Source organism: Electrophorus electricus, chromosome 23, assembly GCF_041902795.1.
Source record: "Electrophorus electricus isolate QZ-2024a chromosome 23, ASM4190279v1, whole genome shotgun sequence".
NCBI classification, from domain to species: domain Eukaryota; kingdom Metazoa; phylum Chordata; class Actinopteri; order Gymnotiformes; family Gymnotidae; genus Electrophorus; species Electrophorus electricus.
The window spans coordinates 9,962,501-9,989,476 of record NC_137519.1 but is presented as its reverse complement, the minus strand read 5'-3'; the positions used below and the strand labels follow the sequence as shown (position 1 = coordinate 9,989,476).

Below are 26,976 nucleotides of genomic sequence, written 5' to 3'. Positions count from 1 at the left end.
AACAGCTCTTTTCGCATGAAAGTTAAAGTCAAATAACATATGCTCTTAACAACAACAATAGGTGTTAACCGATTAAATTGCAATTGTGCTAGATCTTATACAAACAAACACCGCGCTTTGTTACCAAGACAACTGCAACAACGTGCTTCCTGCGGCACCGCCGGCGCTGCCACTTCTTGCCGGCGACGCGCGCGCGACCGTAACAGCTACGCTTTTAAAGCGAATTCCATTCCCTCGCACACGCCGGCAGACCAATAAAACCTCACATCCTAAGGGGGAATCAAAATATTTCCTTCTGAACTGTGAACAATTGAACTTTCAGCTCACTCACTTTTTCCTTTCTCTCGCTCTCACTAGTGCGCTTTCTTGTTGCATTTCAGAGTAGCAAAATGAATTCAACTCCAAACCTAATTAATCCACAAAGGTTTCATGTCTTAATCCCCAAAGTCAAGGGGGTTATTGTCCTCACAAATGAGGTCAATGTTTCTCCCAGTGGAAATACAGGAACAGCGCTGCTACCGAGAGACAGAGAAGGGTGGGGGGGGGGAGAACTTTCTTTTTTTGCATGTACAGTAGGAAGTGTGGAAGGGTGAGTAAAGAGTTAGGTGATCAGAGAGTACTGGCTCCTGTTTGCCATACGGAACCGGCTCAGGAAACCCCACACAAGTGCTGAAGGGGTCACCAGGTCCCTGACGCTGATCATCCACGGAGCCCAGGTAAGGAGAGAGTCCCAACACTGGAGCAAAGAAGACCAACGCCACTTAAAGGACAGACCTCCGTAACCCGCCATGTCAGAAGCCCCCGTTTCCACGGTAATTGTCACTAAGGCAACTTTCTACAGCTCGTATACTAAAGAAACCCTTGCGTGACGCATTGATTACAGCGATAGGTTTGTCATCTTTTTAACGAGAGGACACGACATACCCAGGCCCACTCAGAAGCCGGTTGAATCACTGGCACACGCGTGTCGTGCCGACGGGTGCCGAGATGAGCTGTGTGACCCTGGAGGCTCCACTGAAGGGATGAAGGAATGATCTGAGAAATACGCAAGAGTTCGGGCCCTCCTGCGAAGCAGGGCCAGCCAATGAGGCTTTAACCTCCAAACGGCAGCCAACGAGCAGATGAAGGGTGAGCGCAGCAGAGTCGACTCAACAGCTTTGAGAGATGCACCATCTGACGCCGCATACAGTAGCATAAACCGGGGGGGGGGGGGGGGGGTAGAAAGAGGATGGAAGAAAAGAACATACTGTAAAGGCACAGTTTCAAATTGGCAAAAAAAAAAGGGGGGGACAACCACAAACAGAACAAAGAGCTTCTCTTCTAGCCACACGAGCGAACAGGGGTCTCCGAATGAACCCGACACACCACACACTCTCATTAGCAGGAGCAGTGCTGTTTATGATTACCCATAATTACCAGCACTCGAACGAGACCTAAGAAGGGGGGGGGGGGGGGAAGAGGAAGGAGGAAAAAATAGAGAGAGAGAGAGAGAGAGAGAGAGGAAGAGAGAACAATGCCGCTGTAGTCTTGTTACAGGCATTTTCATTTCAAAGTTCTTTCAAGTTGGAGAAATGAAAGAGCTTTACATTGTCATGCCTACCGCTGTGCTTGACACTTTAGTTTAAACTGACAGTGGGAATTAAAATCCGTAAATGGTTTTTATTTTTGAGGCACAATGTATGAATCAGCTGTCAACGTCAGTGTTTGTTGATTTTTATCGCGAGGGTTATTACATTTCGAGAATGTGACAATTAAAAAGCCCTCGATCATCCCATAACTTTGCCTCGGGGCTTGGGAATGCAACGTGGGAAGAGGAGCGCTGCTTGCACTGTTTCAGAGAGGAAGCTCCAACACTGCGCAGTCAGGTCTTACGGATCTCAGCTGAGTTCCAGTCTCCTGCCACACACTAAATTAGGCTTTCAAAACACCCATTGGTCATGCATATTATAATAAATGCTAACATGCGCTGAGAAGGGAAAAATAAACGTGGAGGTTCTGCACTTCAAAGAAGAACTCATTTTCTTAGCTGTCGTAGGAGACACATCATTACTTAATATGATAATTAAGGCACAGGATCTCACGCTTGGCCTCCGGTCACTAGTGCACTCTGTGAGCAGGCATTATTGAATAATAGCACCCGACACGGCACACCGGCGGTTTCTTGTCCAAATCGAGTCCGCTCTCGGCGACAGGTCGCAGCACGGCTACCTGTAACAGCTACAGCTGTGAGTGAATGAACAGGGGGGAGAGAGAGAGAGAGAGAGAATGAAAGAGGGAGAGAGGGACAGAGAGGGAGAGAAAACGAGAGGGAGAGCTTGTTTTCCCGTCCCTATCGCAGGAGATGTACGGAGGAGAGAAAAGATTTAAAAGGAGGGGGGAAAAAAAGCCCAATTGTTTATTGATTTTATAATAGGCTTAGTGGCAGTGGAATAAAGTGGAGGTCAGCACGCAGGGCCCTGGCTGGAAGCGCCGGCGTGACAAACACAAGCTTACACGCGGGTAACGAGGGCTGCACCTCGGTGCTGCCATGTTACCGCTGGCCCCTGTCCCCCCCACCAAACAAACCACACATGGCACTTGAATTTTCCTCCTGTTTTCTTCTTTCTTGCTTTTTCATCTGGATATGGTCACCGCACCACAGAATCATTTCTGGTGGAAACTGGGCACAGTGTGCAGCATGTCAAAGTGATGTACAGTGTACGGACTATTGAGGAGACACACAGAAAGACAATGGAAATCTTGTATGTTAAAAGAGAATTCTCGTGCGTTATTTCATCTGCGTCAGTGTGGAAATGTACTAAACACCTCCGGTGATTTTCCACATTAGGTTAGTTAGTTAGCGGTTAGTTTTACATCACATATGGGGGAGGTACTATTATGATGATATCAGAGCTCTTGCATTAATGACTCAGTTTAAGTACCAGTCACCTTTGATTGGACAAAAAAATATCAGGTGAGTGACCCCTCTCTCAGCGAATCACCCTGTGGTCCTAAAGCACAATGGAGCCTGCATCTGCCTTTCTGATGATGGAAAAGCAGTGATGATTTGTATTGGTGTGTGTGTGTGTGTGTGTGTGTGTGTGTGTGTGTGTGTGTGTGTGTGTGTGTGTGTGTGTGTGTGTGTGTGTGTGTGTGTGTGTGAGTAAGGATCAGTGTGTATGTGTATGGCCTGATATATGGATGATAACACTAATTAGCTCATTTTGTTTGGGGCACAACACTCATTAAAAACCCAGTGGGGCCATTAACGCTACCGTCCCTCCAAAACGCAGCAACCGCCATATTAATCTCCCCAGCTCCCGTTTCTAATGGTAACTGCTTCAGGTTGGGTTGAGGGAGAGCCGAAAAAAAATGAGAGATTTGTGGGATTTCAGATTTCATAATTTTTCTTGGTCCTGTTCGCATACAAAACAAGCCTTCCTCACAGGGAGGTGCACATACGTTTCTTCGGCACTCACCGATTACCCAGAGAACCTCCTCCTCCTCCTCCTCCTCCTCCTCCTCCTCCTCACCAGGGCCGTACTCCACGCAGAGTACGCGGAGGATTCCCGCACGCGAGGTTTGACAGTGTTTCCAGCCTTATGTGGTAATGTACCCGTAATACCACTGCTTCACCGAGGCTTGCCACGCCATAAGGCACCACTTACAGACAGGCAGCAAAGTCTGATAGCACAGGCCTGGTAGGATTAGCTCAGGAAAAGTAGCATCCCGCTAATAGACGAAACACGGAAGCCTTACTCTCATGGGTCACGCGCGCCTAATCTTCAGCGGGTCTGCTTTGCCCGCTGCGTTTTAAGCATTGCAACTTGCTTTGGGATTTGCAAACAGGCTGCGGTTCGAGCCTGGGGGGGTTGGGTGGGGTGGGTGGGGCGTATACGGCACACCTAGACAAGCCGTTTCCCCATGAGCTGCAGAAATTGCGTGGCGGGGATCCACGCGTGAAACCGTGCCCAGGTTTCAAACAGCTTAAGAACGTGGCAGACCAAAAAAACAAATAATTAATTAAATGACAATTTAAAAAACAAAACTGCATGAGTGGCACTGGCTGGGTGTCTGTTTTTCTGTGTCCCCACACTGGACGGAGGAGGGTGAAAAGGCTAATATTCTCCATCTCAGGACTGAAGATTAGCAGTGTTGATGAGATATACGAGTTTGCCATTTGCCCACGGAGCGGCGAGGCTCCGGCAGAACTGGGTACCATATGGCTGGTGAGAGATTGCCTCCCTCTCTTCCTCCTCTCTGAGCCTGACAGCTGGATGCCTGTTAACAGGGGACGAGGAGCTTGGCAGCTGGGAGCTGAGAGCAAAAAGCTTTGATGCAATGCAAGAAACTTTCTACAGGTAGGCGAGGGGAGGGCGAGACTTATAGCCAGAGAACGAGGGATCGGTGAGGGAGGAGAGAATGGGGTGGAGAGAAAATGCTTCTGGGAGCACATTAACATGTACAGCTGGCAAACACAAAAGTGCGAGAACCCCCCCCCCCCCCATCTCTGACATTTTTTTTTTCGTCTTTGAGTTAAAAGAACCTTTCATCATCTCAAAAAAAAAAAAAAAAGCTTCCTTTGGATACACTCGATGCAGTTATGATGATGTTTCGCAGAGAATGAATAAAACACTCCATTCTGGTTTTTGCTGTTGTTGTTGCTTTAATTAACGCAGAGTGGTGGGGGTAAGCAAAACAAAACAAAACAAAAAAAAAGATGGCAGCCTGTAGAACGCAGAGTTTCGCACGACGGTACAGCCGTCCGACAAAAAATCGTAAAACTTGGTCTAAAAGTGGGAACACTGTGCCTGTCAGGTTCAAGTGTGTGGGGGAGTAAATAACTGGGCTAAATACCTCATCTACTGATGAGCTCCATGGCGGCTCCATTTTGGGGCAGCTTATCAGTCCCCCCCCATTGGGGGGTGGAGCGGCGCGGAGCCCGGAGACGCCAGCAGCGTCCTCCACTCCACATCAAATAATTCCGCCTCTTATTAATCACGAATGGGCCACTCCAGAACTCAGGAGGTAGTAATGTTCGCTTGGCCACTTGCTGTCGCTGTCAGTGGCGATAAACAATGGCACCGTGTGCAACCCGGCTGCTGAAAAGGGCAAACGATCCTTGCCGGAGCGTTACACAACCTAAAATGTCTGTCTGAGAAATGATAAATGCCAAAAATACTCATAACAAGTGAAACAGCTCCCTAACTGACTGGTAAAGATCAGGTTGGGTGAGGGTGGGGAATAAGGGCAGACAGCTAAAGGTTATATAATGGTCAGCATTCATGATTTGTCTTCATCCACGCCCAGCCCTGCTCCTAGCGCTCCTGGGTCTACGGTCACATTTTCTGTCACAAGCCTCCTCTTCCTTCCACTTTGGGAGACGCCCGGGATGCCCGATATTCTGATACACCCGGGAGCGGCAGGAGCCCCTCACTTAACACACGGATTCGTGTAGCAGGGCAGGCCCTGCCTTAAAGGATCACGGCGGGAATGCCGTGAGTCAGCACGGGTGAGGCGACATAGCCACAGAGAGGGGACACCGTAACACTAAGGTCCTGAGCAGTACCGGCGGTAACAGGTGTAGGTGCGCTGTGCTAGGTCCGCCGTCGCCCCTCAGTGCACTAACAAAGAAGGATGGACAATGGTTTAAATAACAGCGAGTGGCAGATTTGTACCACTTTCGATGAAGTTACAAAAAAAAAAAAACTGGGCTAGCTACTCTGATGAATCCATCTGTATATGTGGCATTTTGTTCTTTGCTACACTAGACACAAGCGTCGCCCTCTTACTGCAAACACCCATGGGCTGCTTGCCTCAGCCCTGGGCCGCCTTTCGTGAAATTTTTAAAACTGAATATATTTTCACCCGTGCAGCTCCTTCACCATGTGTTCATCTAGCTCTTTGTGTCTGTGACGGAGTCCACAGGACGAGTTCGCTGGAGCTGCCGTACCGCCGCCTGCCAGAGGAGGGATCTGTGGGGGGAAAGGTTTGCCCAACCAGAGCAGCACGGCATCCGGGATCTGTGTTTCCCCCCAGTCACATTACCATCCGAAGTTTTTTTTCTTTTTTTTGCTTCCATAATCTCAGTGTTTGACTCCAAGAGCCGTATGAATGATTTTTTAATTCTCTCCCAGCACTCTGTCTCACAGTGCTTGTCTCCTTCTGTCTCCCAATCCTCCTTTCCATCCTCTCTCTCTCTCCCCCCCCCCCCCCAGCCGCCTCGCTGCTTGCTCCTCGCTCGACAGGCCACCTAAGCCTCTCATCGTCGGACTCGCTTTCTCTCCGTTATCTGACTGATCTGACCCTCTTCTCACTCGTCTCCTCTCGTCCTCCCCAGCCATCCCCCGAATTTGCCTCTCACTCCATCATCCCCACTGTTCTGCTCTCTCGCTCTTTCTCTCCTCTCTTCTGCCAGCCCCCCCCCCCCCCCCCCCCAGACCCCCTGTTGCTGCCTGCTACCCTGAGCCGTGGTGTGGAGTTTGGCTGGAGTCTAGAGGAGCAGCTGTGCCAGGCTAACGGGGAATGATAATGACCTCAGAAATCTGCTCCTCGCTCCACAACAATAGGGTGCTCAGTCTAGTGGAAAATTGTGTTCATCAGCTAGCTCTGCTCTCTTACTAATTGACATTGCCAAATATTTTAAGAACAATTGGAATGCACAGGCTACAAAAAAGAGAGGAAGATCTTAATCCATGAATCCATGGACTTATTAGGATTTCTCTTCCTGACCGCCCCCCCCCCCACACACACACATACACACACACACGCACACACACACACACACCCTCCGCTCCCACTTTTTTGTCTTTGATTAGAAGTTAACTATCGCTAAAAATCACGGGGGGGGGGGGGGGGGGGGGGGCAAACTTTTCATGTCATTATCTGCCTCATGTCAGTGTCGTGATGCTGACACAAAAGGCTTTTTTATGTGGCCTGTCAATGGGGTTAGGAGAGAGAGAGAGAGAGAGAGAGAGAGAGAGAGAGAGAGAGATAGAGAGAGAGAGAGAGGGAGAGAGAGAGAGAGAGGAGAGAGAGAGAGAGAGAGAGAGATGGGCAGAGAGAGAGAGAGAGAGAGAGAGATGGGCAGAGAGAGGGGGCGAGAGGGGAAGGAGGGGAGAGATACTGCCCCCACCCCACCCCACCCCGCCCCATCCCTGTCCCAGCCAACACAGCATGGCTATGGGAGCAAAAAGAGACAAGTGTGTCCCTTTTTGCATTTTGATCTTTATAACGCCCGTGTTTTTAATGCAGTGCGTAAGTACATAAAAGAAAAAAATGGGCAAGGAGTGTGTAAGAGAGAGAGAGAGAGAGAGAGAGAGAGAGAGGAGGGGGAAGAGGAAAGGGGGATTCTTCTGTCATGGTATCATATGCCTGGTCCTCCATTTTTAATGAGACAAAGGTCAATGTATTCACTTGCTCTTTCACACGAAAGGCACCCCAATCATGCCCAAGTTAACTTGTTCAAACAAAGCAGCCTCCCACCCTGCTCTCCCATTTGTGTGTTAGAGAGAAAGTGCGGCCAGAAGGAAACGGATGAGAGAGAGAGAGAGAGAGAGAGAGAGAGAGAGGGAGACAGAGAGAGAGAGAGAGAGAGAGAGAGAGAGAGAGAGGGAGACAGAGAGAGAGAGAGAGAGAGAGAGAGAGACTAATTCCAGAGGAATTCAGCTCTGACAGAGTCAGACAGCTGTCACCCTCTGCTCGCCAGTCAACATTCCCATCAGACACCAAAAGTAGCGCGTCACCCAGCTTTTCTGCAAATAAAGTTTCATTTGAAGTTTTATTGGGAAGAAACTCAGTATCAACAATGAGGCTTTGCTTCTTCGGTGCCAGTGCTGTTTACCATGTCATGACCTTATTATCTAAAAGAGAATCGCAGGCTTTAGTGTTGTTGGACTTGTTTCTAATAACATGTATAATATACCTCTTAAAAAAGCTCAGCAGCAAACTAGAGGTTCACAAAACACAAGCAGTAAATATGCCACAAAATCACAATTTCCAAATTAAAGCAGTGACACCTTCCAAGCCAGCTGAAGAGATGTCATATTGATGCATTTAAAATATTAATATTCAAACAGCCTACCTACCCCAGCACAGCAGCCTTCTGTTACGGAAAGATAAATATTATGTTTTAATTATAAAAACATAAAGCAGAAATGGAGAGAGGGATGAAAAAAGCCCATCCTTGCCAAAGAGGCTTGTACAGGAGAAAGGTAAGCAATGTTTTGGCAAAGACATGGAATTAAAATCTGGTTGGTATACTGCATGCAGTTTACTTTCTGCATCCTGTGCTATCGCTCTGTCTCTCTCTCTCTCTCTCTCTCTCTCTCTCTCTCTCTCGCTCTCTCTCTCCCTCCCTCCCTCTCTCCCTCCCTCTTTCTCTCCGTCTCTCTAGTACATTGCTCTGTGTTGTCTCCATAACCAAGCAGGGAATCCTAACAGGATCATTAAGACATAAAACAGACTGATAAATGTTTCATAAGGACTGCCCGGTGACAGCCTCAAAGGAGTATGGGCAGAACAGAGAGAAGACACTCACAGCCGTGCTTTCATATACGCTTTGGAATACAATTGGAATTTTAAATATATTGAAAAAAGTAATGCTAATTCCCACTACGGGTAATATTTACAAATTGAGTCTAAGAGAGAGAGGAAGGGAGGATAAGAGACAAATATAGGGGGAAAGTGAGCATGTGAGAGAGAAAAACCAAATGAGCTACTGAGGGGGAAATAAATTGGCCTTTTATATTGTTCACGCGTGCCCAAAAATATGAAGTCTACATTTATCCAAGACGTGTCAGTCAAGCGAGCATACAGACAATTAACACGCTGAATAGAACTTTTATCATTTGAGGACACCAGAGTCCTGACCTACTGTACTGAAATACAGCAGTGTAATGAATTCGCCTCACGTGTTATGACATCTTTTCAGTCTTTTGAGACCCCTTCCACACCACTTGTGTGTCCAACACACAAGCAAATACACACACACACACACACACACACACACACACACACACACACACACACACACACACAAATAAATAAGATGATGATGAAGAAAAAGGCCTGAGTCAAACAAAATCATGGGATGAGCGAGGACAAAAAGAGTAAAGAGTAAACACGAGGAAAATTCAGTAAAAGAGATGCGATAACAATGGAAAACAGAAGGGGGAAAATCCAAGAGAGAGCTAAAGACTCAAATAGAGAAAAATAAAGAGATAAAGACTAAAAAGATAGATAAAGACTCAAACAGAGAAAGATTAAGAGATAAAGACAGAAAAGGAGAGACAAAGACAGACAAAAATAGAAATAAAGACTCAGACAGAGAAGGACAGAGAAAGACTTAGATAGAGAAAGATAAAACAATAAAGACTCAAGTAGAAAGAGGCAGACGAAAGAGCAGAGGGGATGGAGAACAGGTACTAACGCACCTACTGCGCCACACAAACTCCAGACCTTTCAGACGCTGACGTACAGCGTGACTCTGCTGCACCTAACACCAGCATGGGGACCTACACTCTGCGCTTGCACTTCCTCCACAGCCCAGGAGGAAACACATCGATTACATCACTTTCTGTTTGCCTTTAGCCCCTGCATGCATGTGCTACTGTATTACATCACTAACAGTGGCTGATTTAGGGAGTGAATGTATTATAGAAATGAACTATAAAGCCATGGATATTTGCAGGGCTTCGTGCATTTTGAAACATGCATTTTTAAAAGGCCGAGCAAATGGTTCAGTGGCTATTTACGCATGCTTATGGCCGCTGCGTTTGAATGAAATAGATCCAGTGCATTTCCTTTTATTTTGGCTTTAATTACACAGCAATTACATTGTAACAGTAAGTCTGCATGTGTAATTACCCCCATTGTAATCGTGTAATTAGATGAATATCCATGTTTTATAACCTAAGGCATCCACAGGCGAATCCAATTTCAATTTGCATGGGGCAAGTGTTTTACCAACAGCTCCGAAAGCCGTGAAGACCTAAGGATATGTGTCTAATCCTTGCAGTGGTAAAACACTGTCGCTCTTGAAAAAATATTTAGACACTACGGATCCTTGTCATGAGGAGAGAAAATGACTTGGGCAGGTTTGTGTTCTTAAGCAAGAGTCATGAGAAGGCGATACATCGGGACACAGCCTTAAACATATGCCGTCCATTTCCATATTGGACATGCTTGCTATTATTGCTCATCATATGCCGAGTTGTAGTAAACAACTCAGAAAGTCGAGTCTAAACTGAAAAGCCATCCCGCTTTCTGTCTGTTATGCAGGGCGAGGTGTTGAAAAACGTTTCCAGAGGACAGGTGTGTATCAGCATGTCACCAGGCACTAAGCTGTCGATCACCCTAACCCTCCGTCAATTAGACGCTGCCGTCTGATAACAGCGCTGACCCCTCCCTTATTCTGTCGACCTCCTCGCACTTTCACATGGACAAAATGCACTGGCACTGCACCCCCACTCCTCTCAGACCCCTTCTTATGCTCCTTCAAGCCCTGCTTTACATAGTATTACATCAGGTTTCAATAGTGTCTGTTCTGCCATTCAGAATAAGCCTCTGTTTAAGGCAATCTCTGTCTTTCCCTTTCTGTTTCTCTGCACTGTCGCTCAAAGGCCTACCATAATGAATGCAGAAACACTATCAAAAGTGGAGCCCCCTTGTTTATGGAACCCAATTCAGAGTGAAGAATCTGAAATAACAATAGATCTCTTCCCCAGTCAAACCAATCTTGTAATAGTAATAAGAAATAAAAGAGGGGATGGGAGAAAAATGTAATAAAGAAAAAGATAGAGCAGACGTAAAAGGGCTAGAGATTCCAGTGAATGAGAAGCATATTTAAGGTTGATTATTGAGAGGGAGAGGAGAAAGGCCTTTAAAGGACGTTTCTGAGGCGACTCTCCCTCTCTCTCTCTCTCTCTCTCTCTCTCTCTCTCTCTCTCTCTCTCTCTCTCTCTCTAAACAAGTGCAGTGTTAAAGACAAAAGCGATTGTGTCGACCTTCTTTCACAGTTGAGATGTTATTGTTGATTACAGTAATTCAAGTTTAACTCAAAATTGCAGTGGGTAGGTGGTTTAGAGGTTGTCGAAGCCTGTTGAAGGGAGACGGCAGACGAAACCGTTGCTTGTTAAAGAGAATTTAAAAAAACATCTACAGATAAGAGAGGAAGTCTTAAAGGGTGAAAGCAACAAGCGAGATATTAAAAGTAAAAGGTATAGCATTGCCACATCCTGTTGCATAAAATGAAAACACATGTTTTCACACACACACACACACACACACACACACACACACGCACGCGCACATACACACACACACACACACACACACACACACACACACACACACACACACACAGACTAAAAAATGATGGTACGATTACTGTTTCCAAATAATACCAATGTGCAGTTCTACCTAGCAATTAAACCTGGACATTTGATGTAAAGCATGAAGCTCTTATCACATCATCAACTTTCTACTTTGCCGCTGTTTTGCAGTTTGACTCACGGTTAATAAAGCCCACCCCACATTAAAAAAAGAGCATGGCTAGCGAGTCTAATGCTGCTGCACCCTCTGCCTTGTCGGTCTCACCTGTAGCTGTTTTGTGGGCTAGAATAAATGCATGATTTCCGCTTATAAACAGAAACTGTGTCCTATGTGTGTGGCTGATGCAGCCTGACAGTACGTGTGGAGCTGTACGGGTGTGGGTTTACATGTGCAACATCTCATGGCTTGTTCACGTGGCCCGCTCGGTCACAGCCCTCGGCTTGCTCACGTGCCCTGCTCCTCGAGGGCCATACTTCTCAAGGGCCGTACTCCTCAAGGGCCCTACTCCTCACAGACTCTATTCCTCAAGGGCCCTACTCCTCACAGACCCTACTCCTCATGGGCCCTACTCCTCATGTAGCCTACTCCTTATGGACATGTCTCGTTCACGGGATCTACTCCTCATGTGCCCTGCTCGTTACAGGCCCTACTCCGCATGGACCCCACTCCTCACATGGTTCACCCACATCGGACTGCCCGCTCACTGGTCCTGCTCTTTCATTGGTCCTACTGGCCCACTGGTCCCACTCCCTCACAGGATCTGTTCTCTCAGTGGTTCTGTTCTCTCATTGGTCCTATTCCCTCATGGGATACTGCTCCCTCACAAGGCAGGCGGCCCTCAAGGTCAGTTTTATGATATGGAGATGGCGCTGAGGTGGCTGGCAGCACGCCTACTACACGGCAGTCCTGCCCTGCCCTCTTCACCTAAGGTGGACAGCAACACGGGGATTTCAGCTGGTGATCACACTCTACTTTAACACCAGCTAGGCAGCAGGAGACAGACAAGAGGCGGAGAGAGAGAGAGAGAGAGAGAGAGAGAGAGAGAGAGAGAGAGAGAGAGAGAGAGGGAGAGACCTGAAAGAGAGATTTTAAGCTATGTACACCTTAATGAAATGAGGTTGTGATAAAATAGCCATTAGTCTTGTGGACTCAGAAATGATCCAATCATGCTCCTGCAATTGTTCTAAAGGGGCTTTTATGCCAGCTGAATCATTAAATATATATTAATACATTACATTACACTTCATCAAAGCATCATATGCTGTTCATCATCTTACACTACTGGTGTTTACACGTTGGCAATTTATAACTGTAGATTTCACAAGAATTTATTAAAGCCATGAGCTAAATCTCATAGATTCAAAGTATTTGTAAAAGAGATGCAAAAGAAATAAAACTTCCTGCATTAAAATTCAGAAGATAATTACTTCCGTGACATACCCTCTCTCTGTTGAGATGTGTTTAGGTTTTAACAGTCTCTGTAAAGAAAATAGGTTTTATCTTCTCCTCATTTTCATTAATTCCTAATTGGGGTGGGGGTTGTCTGTTATTATTCCTTAGATTAAAATAAACATAGCCCACTGAATGTTCAAACCCATCACACTACATGGGGGTGATAAGAACTGGGAATAAATAAACAATTTCTTCTGTTCTGTAGAAATTAAGTTACTTAGACCCTAAAGCTATGCCACTTTTTAATTTTTTTTACTTGATGACTTAAAAGTGCATTTTACCCAATAAATGAAGTTCACTCTTTTTTTAACCTGCTTTATATGTATATCTTTAATTAGTGCCTTGTTTAGCTTAAACCAACTGATTATCACATAGTCGTGACCTAATTAACGGACGGGCTGCTTAACGGTGGTGTTCCACCCCGAGGAATGAGAAAGTTACCTTTTAAAACTTCTGTAATCATTAGCTGCAGCCTCTCCTTAATCCCAACAAACACACACTTTATCTGCGCGAGCGCCGTGTCCCTCAGCTGTGGTAGGTTCGCTGTCTCCTGCTCTTATGTGGAGCCGTTTTAATCGCTCGTAATAGGTCCTCTCTATAAAGCTCCTTCGTGAATTTTCCACAGGGATCGCAGCGAACTGCGTGCAGCACGGCATCCACGTGCTCCAGCCTCAGCCTGGGGAAGTTAAAGGGCGCTCTGCGGATAGGCCTGTTCCAGCTAATTTGTGTGTTAAGCTCAGCAGTAGAAGCCCTGTAAATAACGGAAGGGGCTTCAAGCGGTGGGCTCTCCGAGGGTGTCTGATGGGCATCCGAACAGAGGCGTTATGTATCTAAGTTATGCGTGGAATGTGGAGCTAGGATTTGTCACTGCTTTTATTCTTTGAGTGAGCACACTTCAACAAGCACATTTGATCACCTCACACTAACACACAAACGCGCACGCGTGCACACACATACACACACATCCTGTTTCTCAGAAATAAGAAACATGGACTTCAGTGCCTTGAAACTGGTTTCAAAGGTGAAACAGATATGCCATGCAAAAGGAAACTTCAACAGCCATTTAGCAGCATAAGGTATGCACATTGCAAACACTGCATTTTTTTTATTACCTTTACATCTTGTACTACAGTTACTTTGCAGAATCTTTTAGTATTGACTGCAGCCAGTTAGTACAAGTGGCTCTTACCTGAAGATGGGGAAGAAGGATGAGGGCTATCATCCTGCACGCTGCCAGTCTGGGAGTGGCCTCCTCCAGCTCCGCTCTCCTCCGTCACATTGGAAGAGCCCGGGGTGGTGGAACGGCTGATGGACTGGGACTCTGGGTCACTGGCCGAGCCACGCCTCTCGTCGAGGCCATGCTGGAGGCCCTCTTCCGGGCGACGGTCCTTGCTGTGCACCCGGGAGTGGACCACCATCTGGTGGTACGTGCGGAACACTCTGCCGCAGTCAGGGCACTCAGTGGGCTTCTCTTTCAGGCCAGCCAGACTGTACTCAAGACCCTGGCGGAGACCCAGGCCACCGTGGTGAGGCAGGAACTCACGGTGACCATCAAAGCCTCCAGCTTCTTCCTTCATGGGCAAGATGCCTCCACTGCTTCTCACACCATGGAGGGCATCAGGGGGGTTCTTCTGCTTGGGGCCATCGCTGGGATCCAGGGTGGAGTGTTCATGTTTTTCTTTCCCGAAGGGCACCATCCCGGCGGCCCCGGCCATCTCCTCCTCCTGTCCGTGGGTTCCATGGTGCTGGTCTTTCGGCATGAAGGAGCGCTCCATGGCCATGCTGCGTGCCATGATCTGCCAGGCCTGGTAACTGTTGAGCGGGTCCATTTCCGCCACCTTGGCTGCTGCCTGCAGGCGCTCCATGCAGCTCGACTTCAGAGGAGGCACCAGGTTCAGGCAGCCCAACAGGGAGCGCTTCTCACTCTCCCCCAGGCCGTGGCTCATGCCTGCCATGGGGCCCAGCAGCTTCCCGAGCATCTCTTTCTCCTTCATTGCTATGCCGGCCTTGGCCAGCATCTGGTGCTGCTGCTCGGCCAGGCCCTGTTTGTCAGGAGTGAGGAAGCCACTCTGTAGACAGGAGATGTAGCGTGAGTACAGGTTGGCGTGGGCCTCCTGCGCTAAACTGCTCATGCTGTTGACCGAGGGCCCATCTTGGTCTCCCCCACCGCTGCCCATGGGGGGCTTGCTTTTTATGGCCAGCTTGTTGAGGTGGACCTTCATGTGGTTCTTCAGGAACCAGGGCTCCTTGAAGCGCCGTCCACAGATCTGACAGCAGTGCTCGAAGGAGTCCTTGTGCTTGCGCATGTGGCCCTTCAGGAACCACGCCTGGCTGAAGATCTGGCCGCAGACATCGCAGCGGAACTCGCTGGCAGGCTTCTCGCTGCCACAGGCCCCGGCGCCCTGCCCTTGGCACGACTCGGCAGTGATGTGGGCCTTCTCCACGTGGCTGATGAGGTCCTCCTCATGGGAGGCGGCGAACTCGCACAGGGTGCACTTGTAGGGCTTGTGCAGGATGCGGATGTGGCGCTCCAGCTCCTCACGTTTCTTGAACTTGCCCTTGCAGAAGGTGCAGCGGAAGCCCGTGGCCGGGTTGAGGGCCTGCTCGTCCTGCTGGCCAGCACCGGTCGGCTTGGGCGAGGCGGAGGGCTGTGCTGGCCCAGACTCCGGCGTGCCTCCCAGACTAGTGGGGGTCAGGAGACCGCACGCGGAGCCGGGCTGCTGCTGGCTGGGGCTCTGCAGACCCAGGTGGGTGGGCAGAGACTGAGAAGGCTGCAGCAGGCTGTTCCTCATCTGCTTATCGCGCAGGATGGCGCGCTCCTCGAGCTCGTGGAGAAGGCGGTTTTCCTCGCGGACGCGACCGCGGCCCTTGCCCAGACTTCCCAGTTTGTGGGTGCGGAGGTGAATCTTAAGGTTGCCCTTCTGGGCCGCTCGGTGGTCACAGTATGGGCATTTGAAAGGCTTCTCGCCAGTGTGGGTGCGCATATGCAGGGAGAGGATGCTGTTGAAACGGAATCGCTTGCCACATAGCGGGCACGGGTACTTGCGGTTCTTGCGGGCATCATCCTCTATGTCATTCATTTGCGACATGATTCCCAAGTTCTGCCCATTGAGGAACTGCTGCAGGTCGACACGCCCATTGAGACCACCCAGGGCACCTGCATCCATGTTACGGTTGAGCTGATTGGCTAGAAGGGCCATCTGACTGCTAATTGGCTGGCTTGCCAGTGTGGCGTGTGTTTTCTCATCCAGTGGGGTGGCTGCCTTTTCCTCTGGGATTTGTTGGCGGCTTTGTAGGTCGGGAAAGGCGTGGCCAAGCTGGGCAGTCAGCTGATGCAGCTTCTGACTGATTGGATAGCGGCCATTAAGTACGGCACTGCTGATATGGGTGTCGGCATCCGGGACCGCTGAGGACACACCAAGGCACAAACTAGAATCTTCCATCCTGCGGTAGTGAACAGGAAAGAAAGAGGTGACATTAAGTCAGCACACACCTTCAGATGGCTTAAAGGCACCACTATTGTTCACAATCAACAGGAAACGAAGAATAATAGGGAGGGATGAAAAAGGGAATGTAAAATGATACAAGAGACATTAAGGACATAATATATATCAATTAAAAATGGATACATCCACACTACTTTGGTTACTCACAAGTCATTGCTGTTTTTTTATAAACTATCCATTGTCTCTGAGCGTTTAGGTGTGAATGCCCTTTTCTACAGCAGTTTCTCAAGTTTCACTCGAAGAAAAAAGCACTTCACTTAAAAAACATTTCAGTATTCCGGGTGGTGTGCTGAAGGTCATGTTTCCCAACTAAAGAGTGTCACAACACATTCATAGAGTTGGTTTTATTAAGGTTTAAAGCACAAGCACTTTCCATTGGCTACTAAAGGGAATGCAAAAGTAAAGAAAAAAAAAACCTTTGCTGCGCTGCTAATATGTAATCGTATTGTGAATATTACATCAGCTTATGTGACAAAGGTTATCGCATGTAAAGAAAGCTAATTCCACTCACTCTTGAGAGATTCTTTGGTGTTTCATGCAGTCTGCATGCGTGTGTGTGTGTGTGAGGGGGGGGTTATTAACGATGACTGCGCCACAGCAATGGGCGCGAAGAAAAAAAAGTGAGTTTATCTCTCTCTGGTTTATGAAGAACTACATGTACTCTCACACTTGGGGAAAAAGCTGTAACTCTCAGAACTTTCTCTCAAACAGTAACACAATTTTGGAGGCAATAATTACCCAGTAAACACGGCAAGGCGCCGCATAATTAAGCTACTTGGGCCCATCCTATCAGAATTCCTCCAATTACACGCCTTAATGAAACAGAGCAGTGGCATTGTCGTGAAGCTGTCGCAATGCTACAATTATGATATTAACAATAGCACTTAAAACCAAGGGGTTACTCCAGTAAACACACACTCTTATCTCACTGCTTCGACACTCGTCTTGGTGTAATTTTTCATTAGGAGGCACATTACGTTTGATGCGAATCACTTTGCTCTCGCGAGCGCCTTTCTCTACCCCCCCCCCCCCCCCCCTCTCTCGCTCTCGTATGGCTTCCGATGAGGAGAAAACAACAGTTGGCATTATTGAAAGGGTTCCCAATGATTCCGAGGCTTCCCAGGCATTTAAAATGGCCACGGAGCAGCCCAGCACGCCCTCGGGATGAAATGAATACACAAGCAGAGTCTGTTGTCATCTGGCATGGATGCGCCGATTCAGGATGCAGTGTGCACTGACTTAAGGAGGGATAATGGTGTTTGCCACGTTCTCCTATGACCGATAGGGTCAAGCTTCAGGAACAATAAAGTGAGTTTTGCTTTGGTCAACAAAATATCGTATAATGTCTCATTAAGCTGATTAGCATGCTGCCTAGTAACAGTGGTCATGTGCTATATTATTACATTAAAAAAAAAAAAAAAAACATTAACCACTAAGTATTAGCATGAAGTATTCATTCTCAAAAGGAAGAGTAGGGATAGTTGAGCAGCAGTTTGCATAGCAGAGTGGAAGTGAGGAATATCTTCCTCAAGTTTTATTTGGAAACAAAATGCCCTCACTCGATGTCCTCTTCTTCTCTTCCCTGAGGCACATACACACACACACTTGCGCTTGCACACACCTAAGGACGACTAAGCTGTGCTAGGCCAGGGAACCCATACCTTCCGGTCATTAATAACCCTTTTAAATGGTGCCGATTGACCCAGTTTACCCCACAGGAGAGCAGCTACCTAATGACTCAGCATGTGCCGGCTACAGGCTGCTGACACACTACATCCCAGTCTCCTCTGCAGGAGTGAGCCTGTTCTGGGTGGCACCTTCCTAGAAGCACGTCTCATGTAGCCCCGTGCCATATAATTACAGTGCAGGACACTGGCTCAACATTTTGTTCAAGTGCAGATAAAGTGGGTGATTTGTCCCCGCAGTTCTCCAGCCTCCAGTAGCCAGCGCAGTGGGCGAAAAACAAGAGGATGTCCGTTAGCACGCGTTCGGACGGACGCGAACACCCCGGAGCCACAAGCACAAACGGCCCATTAAGGATTGCAGGGCTCGATCCACGAGTGCAGTGGAAGGCGGTGGGGGTGGAGCGCATATTTGCTGACACGCCAACTTTAAGGGTCCTAATAAGGGCCAGCCTGTCCGTCCGCTATTTGTTCCGCCCACGCCTCATCGGACGCTGGGTCTTATCGCTCCGGCGTGAATGAAATACCGCGCACGCCGTGGGCTGCCGCTGAATGCCAGTGCGCTTTGTCTCCGGCTACATCGACGAGGAATTTAAAGACAAAAAGAACACCACAGACCAGGCAAGAACAATGGACCGTGGGCGTGTTTACGCGGCTGACATCTGGCTGTGTCCCGTCGACGTCGATAAGCAATATCGAATTCTGATATTAAGCTGAATAAATAAATATGTGCAATTGTAAGGCAAACAAAACGCAGGAGCCCGAATCAGGACCACTTAGCAGATCGAGGAAATGAAAATTGCATTAAAAAAAAAAAAAAAAAAAAAAAAAAAAGGGGGGGGGGGGGGGGCAAGCGTTGGTCTAAAAAGCCAGCGAGGTTAGGCTCATATTTAGCCTCAGGCCTGTGCTTTCAGAGCTTCTTCAGAAAGGGAGCTGTTAAAATTGCGTTTACGTGCCAACTTGAATCTCTCGCAGACGCCGCAGTATCAGATTAAGTCTCTTTGGAAGTGGCTGGCATGCACGCGGCCTTCTGCAATAGGAATCTATGATTTAAGCAAGGCTTGATGAGCTGCGGCTCATTTGGCGAGATAGCAGTTTGCCCTTTTCTTCAATTTGATTTCCTGTTTTATCTTTACCATATAACAAAGGCAGATAGACAAAGGAACAATGTGAAATGAACTGACGGCTCCGGTTTGTTTTTGAACGTCCCCTTGCTGACGAATGTATGCAAATGAAGGGCATTAATATGCCTTCCTTGCTCCCGAGTCATTCCTTTTTTTGTGATTAAAAAAAGGACATTTCATATGGTAAAGGATGTGACACACTTGCAAAAGCATACAAACTAATGTGAGTGCACATGCAAAAAAAAGAAAACACATACAAACTGTCTCTCACACACACACACACACACACACACACAGTAGTTTTAAAAGGCCATCAAAAAATTATACTGGGAATAGTCTAAGAGAGGCATCACTATGGTACAATTATCTGCAACATGCATATGTTTCACAGTATAATCAGCAAAAGCTCTATGCCAAGAGCCTTATCTCTAAAGAAACAAAGTAATTAAAGTCTAAATATTTCTGCTCTTAAACTCTGTCACACTGTCATAGTTAACACATATCTGATAATGGCCTCAGACTAAATTTTGCAGTACACAATATACGAGTGGCAATTTGTCAAAATTGCATATCCCAAAATGTATAGATAGATTATAATGATCAGTGACTGCATTAATTTATCTTTCCATTTTTTTACCCAATGACACTTTAATTAATTTTGCCTTTTTGTGTATTTTCATTAATAGTGTTTTACTCTGTTTAATGACTATAGTAGTGAAAATGAAATCTCAACTCTTCATGTGTTTTTGCATTATGATCCAGATTTATGAGCACACCACTACCTTTTAAAACTACAAATGCACCGTATATGTCACGACGAGTAATGGGAAAAGCAGCTCAACACAGCCAAAGCCAGCTCACTCATTTTGCACCAGCAAAAAGCAAGAGAGCAACAAGAGCAGAACATATCAGACCTCTAATCTGCAAGAAACATCGAGCTACAGGTGGCTCCGCGTGTGAGCTCTTACAGGTTACCTTTTCTCTTCTCCAGCGGCACGGCTACCTGCTCGGCTCACCTATTTGGACGACTGCCATCGAGGGGTAGCCCACAGAAAGGGTGGCTGTTTCTTGGGCCGGACCTCCCCCTACCCCCCCCTCCCGCCTCCCGCCTCCCGCCTCCCGCCCTGGAGTCCGGGACGCCTCTGTGTCTTCTGTGTCCTGCCACTGCCTGCCCGGCGTGGGCTGAGAGTGGCGGTGTGCTCAAAGAAACGCGAGGTCTGCCGTGGAGCGAAAGCTGCCGCCACTTCCTCTGCTGGCGCGTTCTCACGCGGCTGTCAGCGGCGTGCAATGCTACAGTCTGTGGTTAATACACAGTCTCTTTGAGCAACAAGGCAAAACAACCGGATTCCTTTCTTATCTTTGCTCAACTTTCTGACGTGCAGTGCAAATCGCTTCTGCACCCCCTTTACCTTAATTAGAAAGTAAAACTGACACCATCTCCATTTCAGGCCTTCATTTTATAGTGTGAATATTATTTCGGTTATAGCACCTGCCAGCAGCTGTGTATAATGTGCCTAGACTACTTATATAATAACATTGTCCTTTGAGGATTATGCATGGCAGATGTCATTTGCTTGCATTTAAGAGCTTCCAAGGCCAATATGAGATAGCTGCGTGTCACTTTAACAAAGACCTCACAATGCTTATGCTGTTATTGAGACTGTGCTGACTGTGCCTAGCAAAGGTGTTGTGGAGATATTTAATCTGATTGTGGTTTTCGATACAATCTGCAGTATGCATTTACAAAGACGCAGGAATGTGCTTTGCTCTGCCTAAGAGAGTGATCTGATTGCAAAAAATAAATAAAATAATTAAAAAATTTACAGACCAACTAGCTTGCCTGCGATGAAGTATGGTAAGACGTACATGTCACACTCAATAAAGAAATATTAAAGATTGAACTTTATGATCAAGTTCAGATGTGTTGGTGCAGTCAAGTCCTTGGGCTGAACTCTTGGCAGATCTCACAAATCAGCACTGAGAGTGGAACTGGGGTTCCATAAGTCACACACCACTGCAATTTAGCCTTGAAGTTGTTCTGGAAAAAATGACTAAAAGTATGAACCACCTCGCAAAAGCACATCTATTTCTACATTTAACAGCACAGTCATAATCTAAATCATAGAGCAAGCTATTTGGAAAATGTTATTTGGGATTGTCTTTCTTGCTTTTACTTTTAATACATAAATACACACACACACACGCGCGCATATATATATATATATATATATATATATATATATATATATATATATATATATATATATATATATATATATATGCGTGTGTGTGTTTTGTGTGTTTTACCTTTTATATTTTGAGTCAAGTAACAAATGGAAATTAGAAATAACTGACAACCTTCATCTCACTTGAAACAAAATTCAAAGGGAACAAATGGTGGGCAATTAGCTGCTTTGTTATTTTAGGCTCATATCGATCAACATGCATTGACTAATTACTATGCAGTGCCTCATTAATTAATTATGAAGGAGGTCATCGTTATTAATAAATCAATCATTATTTGCTCCGAGTGCAGAAGTCAGCCTTAGTTCCACCCATTCATTAATGACTTTGATGTTAAGGAATAAAGGAGTTAAAGAGTATGAAAATGGTTGCCATATGTTGCATATTTAATGTGTGGATATGGTCATGTATGCTATGTATTTATGAACGTATGAGCAGAAAGGCACGATAGCTAAATCATAAGCAGATCATGGCTCACATCCCGTTGTGTGTGCATATCAGTGACTCAGGCGCAATCTGTCTATCTCACTCTCTTTCTGTCTCTCTCTCTCTCTCTCTCTCTCTCTCTCTCTGTTTAGTCTATTGCAGGTGGTCTTCAGAATGCTTCTAATTAATCCAATAAAACGTGCCTTGTTTTTCTTCCTCTCGATGCTCTTTGACTGAACTGGATTATTAGTGGCTGTAATGAGGCATTAAGGGAAGGTTCCCAGCACAAGAACTAAACGGAGTCAAACGCCAGACACGCAGGCTGCGAGAACAAAGCCATTTTCACTGCAACTCTTCACAAAATGGAGGTGGTGTTCTTATTTGTGGTTAAAACAGACGACAGTGTGTGACCTAATTATAGGATTATGGGTGGAAGCCCCTGCTACATGCACACTGTAACTGTCGCAGATATATTTTGGTTGAGTAAATGTGCTCTCCTTGCCTGACCCCTTCTCTCTCCCTCATCTCTCTCTCTCTCTCTCTCTCACACACACACACACACACACACACACACACACACACACACACTCTCTCACTCACTCTCTCTCTTTTTTTCTCTATGTCTTTCTCTGTCTCACATAATATGTCATTGAGGAGGTCTTAAGAGAACTTTTCAACAGGTAGTTCGGCTTTCAGCTCATCTCTACAGATCAGTATGAGCCTACCAGAAGGAAGGGGAGAAAGAAAAGAGAGAAAAATGCTGGTCTTTTCATCCCCGTGTCAGATGGGCTTGTTGGGATGCCAGGGGAGGGAAGATCAATGGAGGAGCAGAGAATTCCCACAGTTCATTGTCCTGCATCATGGCCATCATCATCATCATCTTGGGCTGGCCAAATGCTCAAAGCCTCCTTTTATGCTAGCTATTCACAGTGTTATCCTGAAGTACAGCAGATGTATCATGTGTGTGTGTGTGTGTGTGTGCATATGTGTGCGTGTGTGTGTGTGTGTGTGTGTGTGTGTGTGTTTGCATATGTGTGCATGTGTGTGTGTGTGTGTGTATGTGTGTGCATGCATGTGTGTGTGGGCAGGTTGGTGTTGTACAATGGTATTCACAGCAGTGTGTAGGGACTCCTGCCTGTAGATTTTACGCTGTGTGTGTAGGGAGGAAGATTAATAACTATGGGCATTTGTTAAACAGACAGCGTGCTGGAGTGGAGCGATCGCGGGGGTCTCGAAATGAAGATGTGTGGGGGGCCTCAAAAAGGTGTTTATCTCACATGCAGACATGTAATGAATACACATGTTTACTGTTTTGCTTGATTAATAGAAAGAGCCACAGTCTCACACTGAGCTTAATGGCAAGTTTTGCTTGTCCAAAAATAGCATGCGATTGACTCATTTCAACAGCAAAACCTGTAGTGAATGTAAACCATGACGTGAGGTGGCAGAGGGTGAACAGAACCAAAAAGACCAGCTATTGTTCCACACAGCTTTTAGGCCATGAGGTCAGCAATGCAATGCTCCATTCTTGGGGTCCCGGGAGGTGCGCCCCGATGACTATGAAGGACTGCCCCACCCTTAGCCGGGTTCCATCACACAGGCCAGCAGGCAGAGTGTTACGGCATGGGGCAAGACTCTGCTCCTGTGTGGAGGAGAGGAAAGTCATCACAAATGGTAATCTATGGACTTTTACTGGAGCAGATTTAAATACTCTGTGACTGTGTGATTTTTTAAAATCAAAACAGCCTATTTGGACCGGCTGTTCTCTCAGAGGTAGTTGCAAACAAAGCTTACCTTTCCAGAAAACTTCAAATGTCAGTATAACCCCTGAATAAGTGAATATCAGAAATAATTGCTGTTTTCTTTTCGCTCACGCTGGTTCTGTTCGTATGAGTTTTGCATAATGACTTCAACAAGGGGTGTTGTTTTGACAGGTGGTGAAATCAAGTCGGGAGGAGAGGGAGACAAGGTTCAATTTAGTTTGTGAATCTTTTAATTGTTGCATGGCTAATTAAAATAAAAGCGAGTGTGTGTTAGAGAGAGAGAGAGAGAGAAAGAGAGTCAAACCCTCCTTAACGCACAGCGCTATTTACCGTGTGCACGTGTGCATACATTAAGCTCTAAATTGAGTCTTTAGGTAGGTAGACTTATGCACAAATGTCCAAGAGAAGACAAGGGAGGAGAACAAAAGTCTGTCTCAGTGTTCTTTCTTTTTAGCTCTTCACAACTGGAGTCTGAAGTTTGGCGTTTTCACAAAACAAATGTATGGCTAATTAGAGATACTCATTACGAAAGCCGAGTAATTATTTTACATCATGTCGCCGTTAATTGAATGATTCTTCGACGTCTTTTGAAAATATCTTCTTTTTGTGTGTGTGTCAGTCTTTCCTCCCCTCACAGTGGGATGATAAGACGAGACAAGGCCACAAACAGGTAGAACAGCCATATGCTCTTGAATGAAAAAGGACTTCTGTCGTGGCAAATGGTCTTTTTAAATATTGAACCACGGCGTGTCTTTTTAATATGGGTGAAGTTAAATCTCCTTTATGCTGTCACATTGATAAACTCCCCGGCTAATCTGAGAGAAAGTTTCACTTCGGAGAGAGAAGCACTCTGTCAAGGCAGTTATGCAACCACTCTGGGTTTGTCCATAAAGCATGGCTTTTAAAAGGCAGCCCGTGCACATCCTGTTTAAGAAAAGCCAGTAATCTTATCAAAGCTATCAGGAAGTCAGACATAAGTGGAAATGCTCGCAATTCTTTGCATACGTTACAATATTTTTTTTTTCCGTAGCTGCCATTGTTTTCAGCTGTGAGTGGCACTAAGGGAAAATCGTAATGCTGTCTTTCTCTTCTCCATGCAGTTCAAAGTTAGTCATAACATTGGAGTCTGTCAGTCACTGCTAAGTAGTCAAAGAGCTGAGTGGTGGGTGTAAAAAATAATAATAAAAGAAATGCATTCATTATTGGGAGAGTGTGTGGGGAACTGGCACTCTTGAGAGAGGGTAGAGGACCTGAGAGAGCAGAGCAGGTCCCATGTGTATTTATCAAACTTTGTCGGAAATGGGGTGGTCACTCATCCTAGTTTGTGGGTGGGGGTGGGGGGAGATGGGGAGGGGAAGCAACTTTCCACTAAACAAGAATAATTTAAAAAATGGATGGATACCAGCACTGTACTGGTATGCTGCTAAAGATCAGAGATCTACATCAGAACGGGTAAAATCTCAAAGACCCTCTCTGAAAGCCACTACAAACAGGTCCATGTGAAACGACAAAGGAACGCAAACAGGTTCTTCACAGCGAAGTTTATTGCCCTGCGCGACACTGATTCAACATGATTTAAAGCGCTCCATCTCTGCACGAGCGTGGGCCAAGAGACACAAGCAGTGTGGACCTCTCTGATAGTACTAGTGAGGGGACAGAGCCAAGGTTCAGACCCAGACTGGAGCGGTTTGCCTGAATGCCAGCTGTCCAGAGTAGGTAAAATGAATGAAAGCAGGCACCACACCTGGCCAGATGAACCTGGCTGGGGGAGAGGAGGTCCTTTCACCTGGGCATCTCCCACTCAGCCTGGCCAGTCCACCTGTGGTGGTGTTTCACCTGATCTCACTTGATCCAGAGTTTGCGGAGGGGTGGGGTTTGGCCAGGAAGCTGGAATCTAGATATCCCTCTTCACTCAGTCCTCTCAATCTCTCCCTCTCCTTTCCTTTCTCGTTCTTTCCACGTTTTGATCACTTTGTGCCCTCTCTTGACCTTGAACATGATAACGTACTCATCCTCTCCCAGAGGCCACTGATACAGCTGTTGAGAGGAACGCGGGACAGGAGAGATGAGGGGAAAGAAAGGCAGGAAGGAAAAATAAAAATAAAAAAAGATCAAGAAATAAAGAAAAGGATGCCAGCTCCTTTATAAAACAAAGCTACACGTTTTAATGTAAAATGACCTCTGTGTATCATGCTCAGTAAGCTGGCAGCGGGAGGGGGCGGGGCCTGTGATGAGACATGCACGACTCACCCCTGAGCATGTGCTAAAGGATTACACATCCTCCCCTCATCTGGTTCAGCTGGTTCTCGGCTGCCATGTTAACATGTTGTGTGTTACCATGGCTGCCGCCCGCTCGCTCGCCCGCCCGCCCGCCAACACATTCAGCAGCACTGATCCCCACATGAGCAGCGCTGGAGAGGTCGCGACCCCTGTGTACACACCCACCGTCTGAAGCTACCCAGCAGCTGGGCGAGGGGATGGGGAGGGTGGATTTTATAGTCTGTTTATACGGCTCACGTAGACGTTAATTATAGCAAAGGCGCCATAAATTTGCCACTAGCTGGACGGGGAAGCAGAAAAACCAGAGGCCATTGGTTGATATGTGTAATGGCTACAAGGAAATTTCACACAGCCCAGCTGAGAAAACGTACACCGTTGCAAATGGAACAAGAGTGAGCACGGCGTGATGACGGCTGTGTCACGGCACCGTTCCTCCCGTGCTGGATGAGGCGTGCGACGCGTCCGGCGCGCTCTGCGCTCACTGCCTGCGTGAGACGCTTCAAAAAGGGGTGTTCATCGTTTCTAGCCTCTGATAAATGCTGCAAAGCCTCTCACCTCTCACCTCCCAGAGTCAATCACAACCCCCCCCACACACACACACACACACACATGCGCACACACCTTACCAGCCCTGGGGGCCTGACACTGCCACCCCGCCGACATCATCTCCGTAGGTAGAGAGGCTCAATCTTTCTCACCCTCCGCCATTTCAGAAGACCCTGGTTCTTGTTTGCTCCCTCCTCCTCCACCTTCTCTGTCTCTCCTTCTCCCCTCCCTCTCTCCCCTCCCTCCCTCCATCTCCATATTTTCTCTCCTGCATCTGATTAAGTTAACAATGTGGCGTTATTTGCATGCTGATTTGGCGAGGTCCCTCTTCTCCCCGCTCACTCTCGCAAACACAGGGGCTGGATCACAGTAATGCGATAGCGCAGCCAGCCAGCCAGCCAGCCAGCCAGCCAGCCAACCAGCCAGCCAGCCCGCCAGCCGACGCAATCTCTCCACCCCCTTCAAACCCAGGTGTGCGCTCTGCACTTCCCCCCTTAATTCCCGCCCTGCTCATATTTTACTCGTCTTTTACCCCCCCCCCACCCCACCCCACCCTCCCACCCCCCAATCCAACAGAGTCACATAAGGGTTGTATTCTAATCAAATCTGGTTGCAAAAAAACAAGGGGGGAGGGTGATAT

At 47.0% G+C, this 26,976-nt stretch overlaps 1 protein-coding gene across 9 annotated transcripts in view; it reads right to left on the bottom strand.

The window, feature by feature from the left end:
- znf536 (zinc finger protein 536) overlaps positions 1 to 26,976 on the bottom strand; it is a 172,656-nt gene that overhangs the window by 75,357 nt on the left and 70,323 nt on the right. For 7 of the 9 annotated variants that reach the window (XR_014119476.1, XM_027004754.3, XM_081705878.1 and 4 more), the window contains exon 4: positions 13,955 to 16,209. Coding sequence is in view for 8 of the 9 variants with exons in the window: in XM_027004754.3 (XP_026860555.2) it covers positions 13,955 to 16,208 (2,254 nt within the window). In the remaining variant the exon portion in view is untranslated. Of the gene's footprint in view, positions 1 to 13,954; positions 16,210 to 20,052; positions 21,220 to 26,976 lie in introns of those variants that run through there. The other 2 variants (XM_081705880.1, XM_027004755.3) reach the window with 2 other exon arrangements.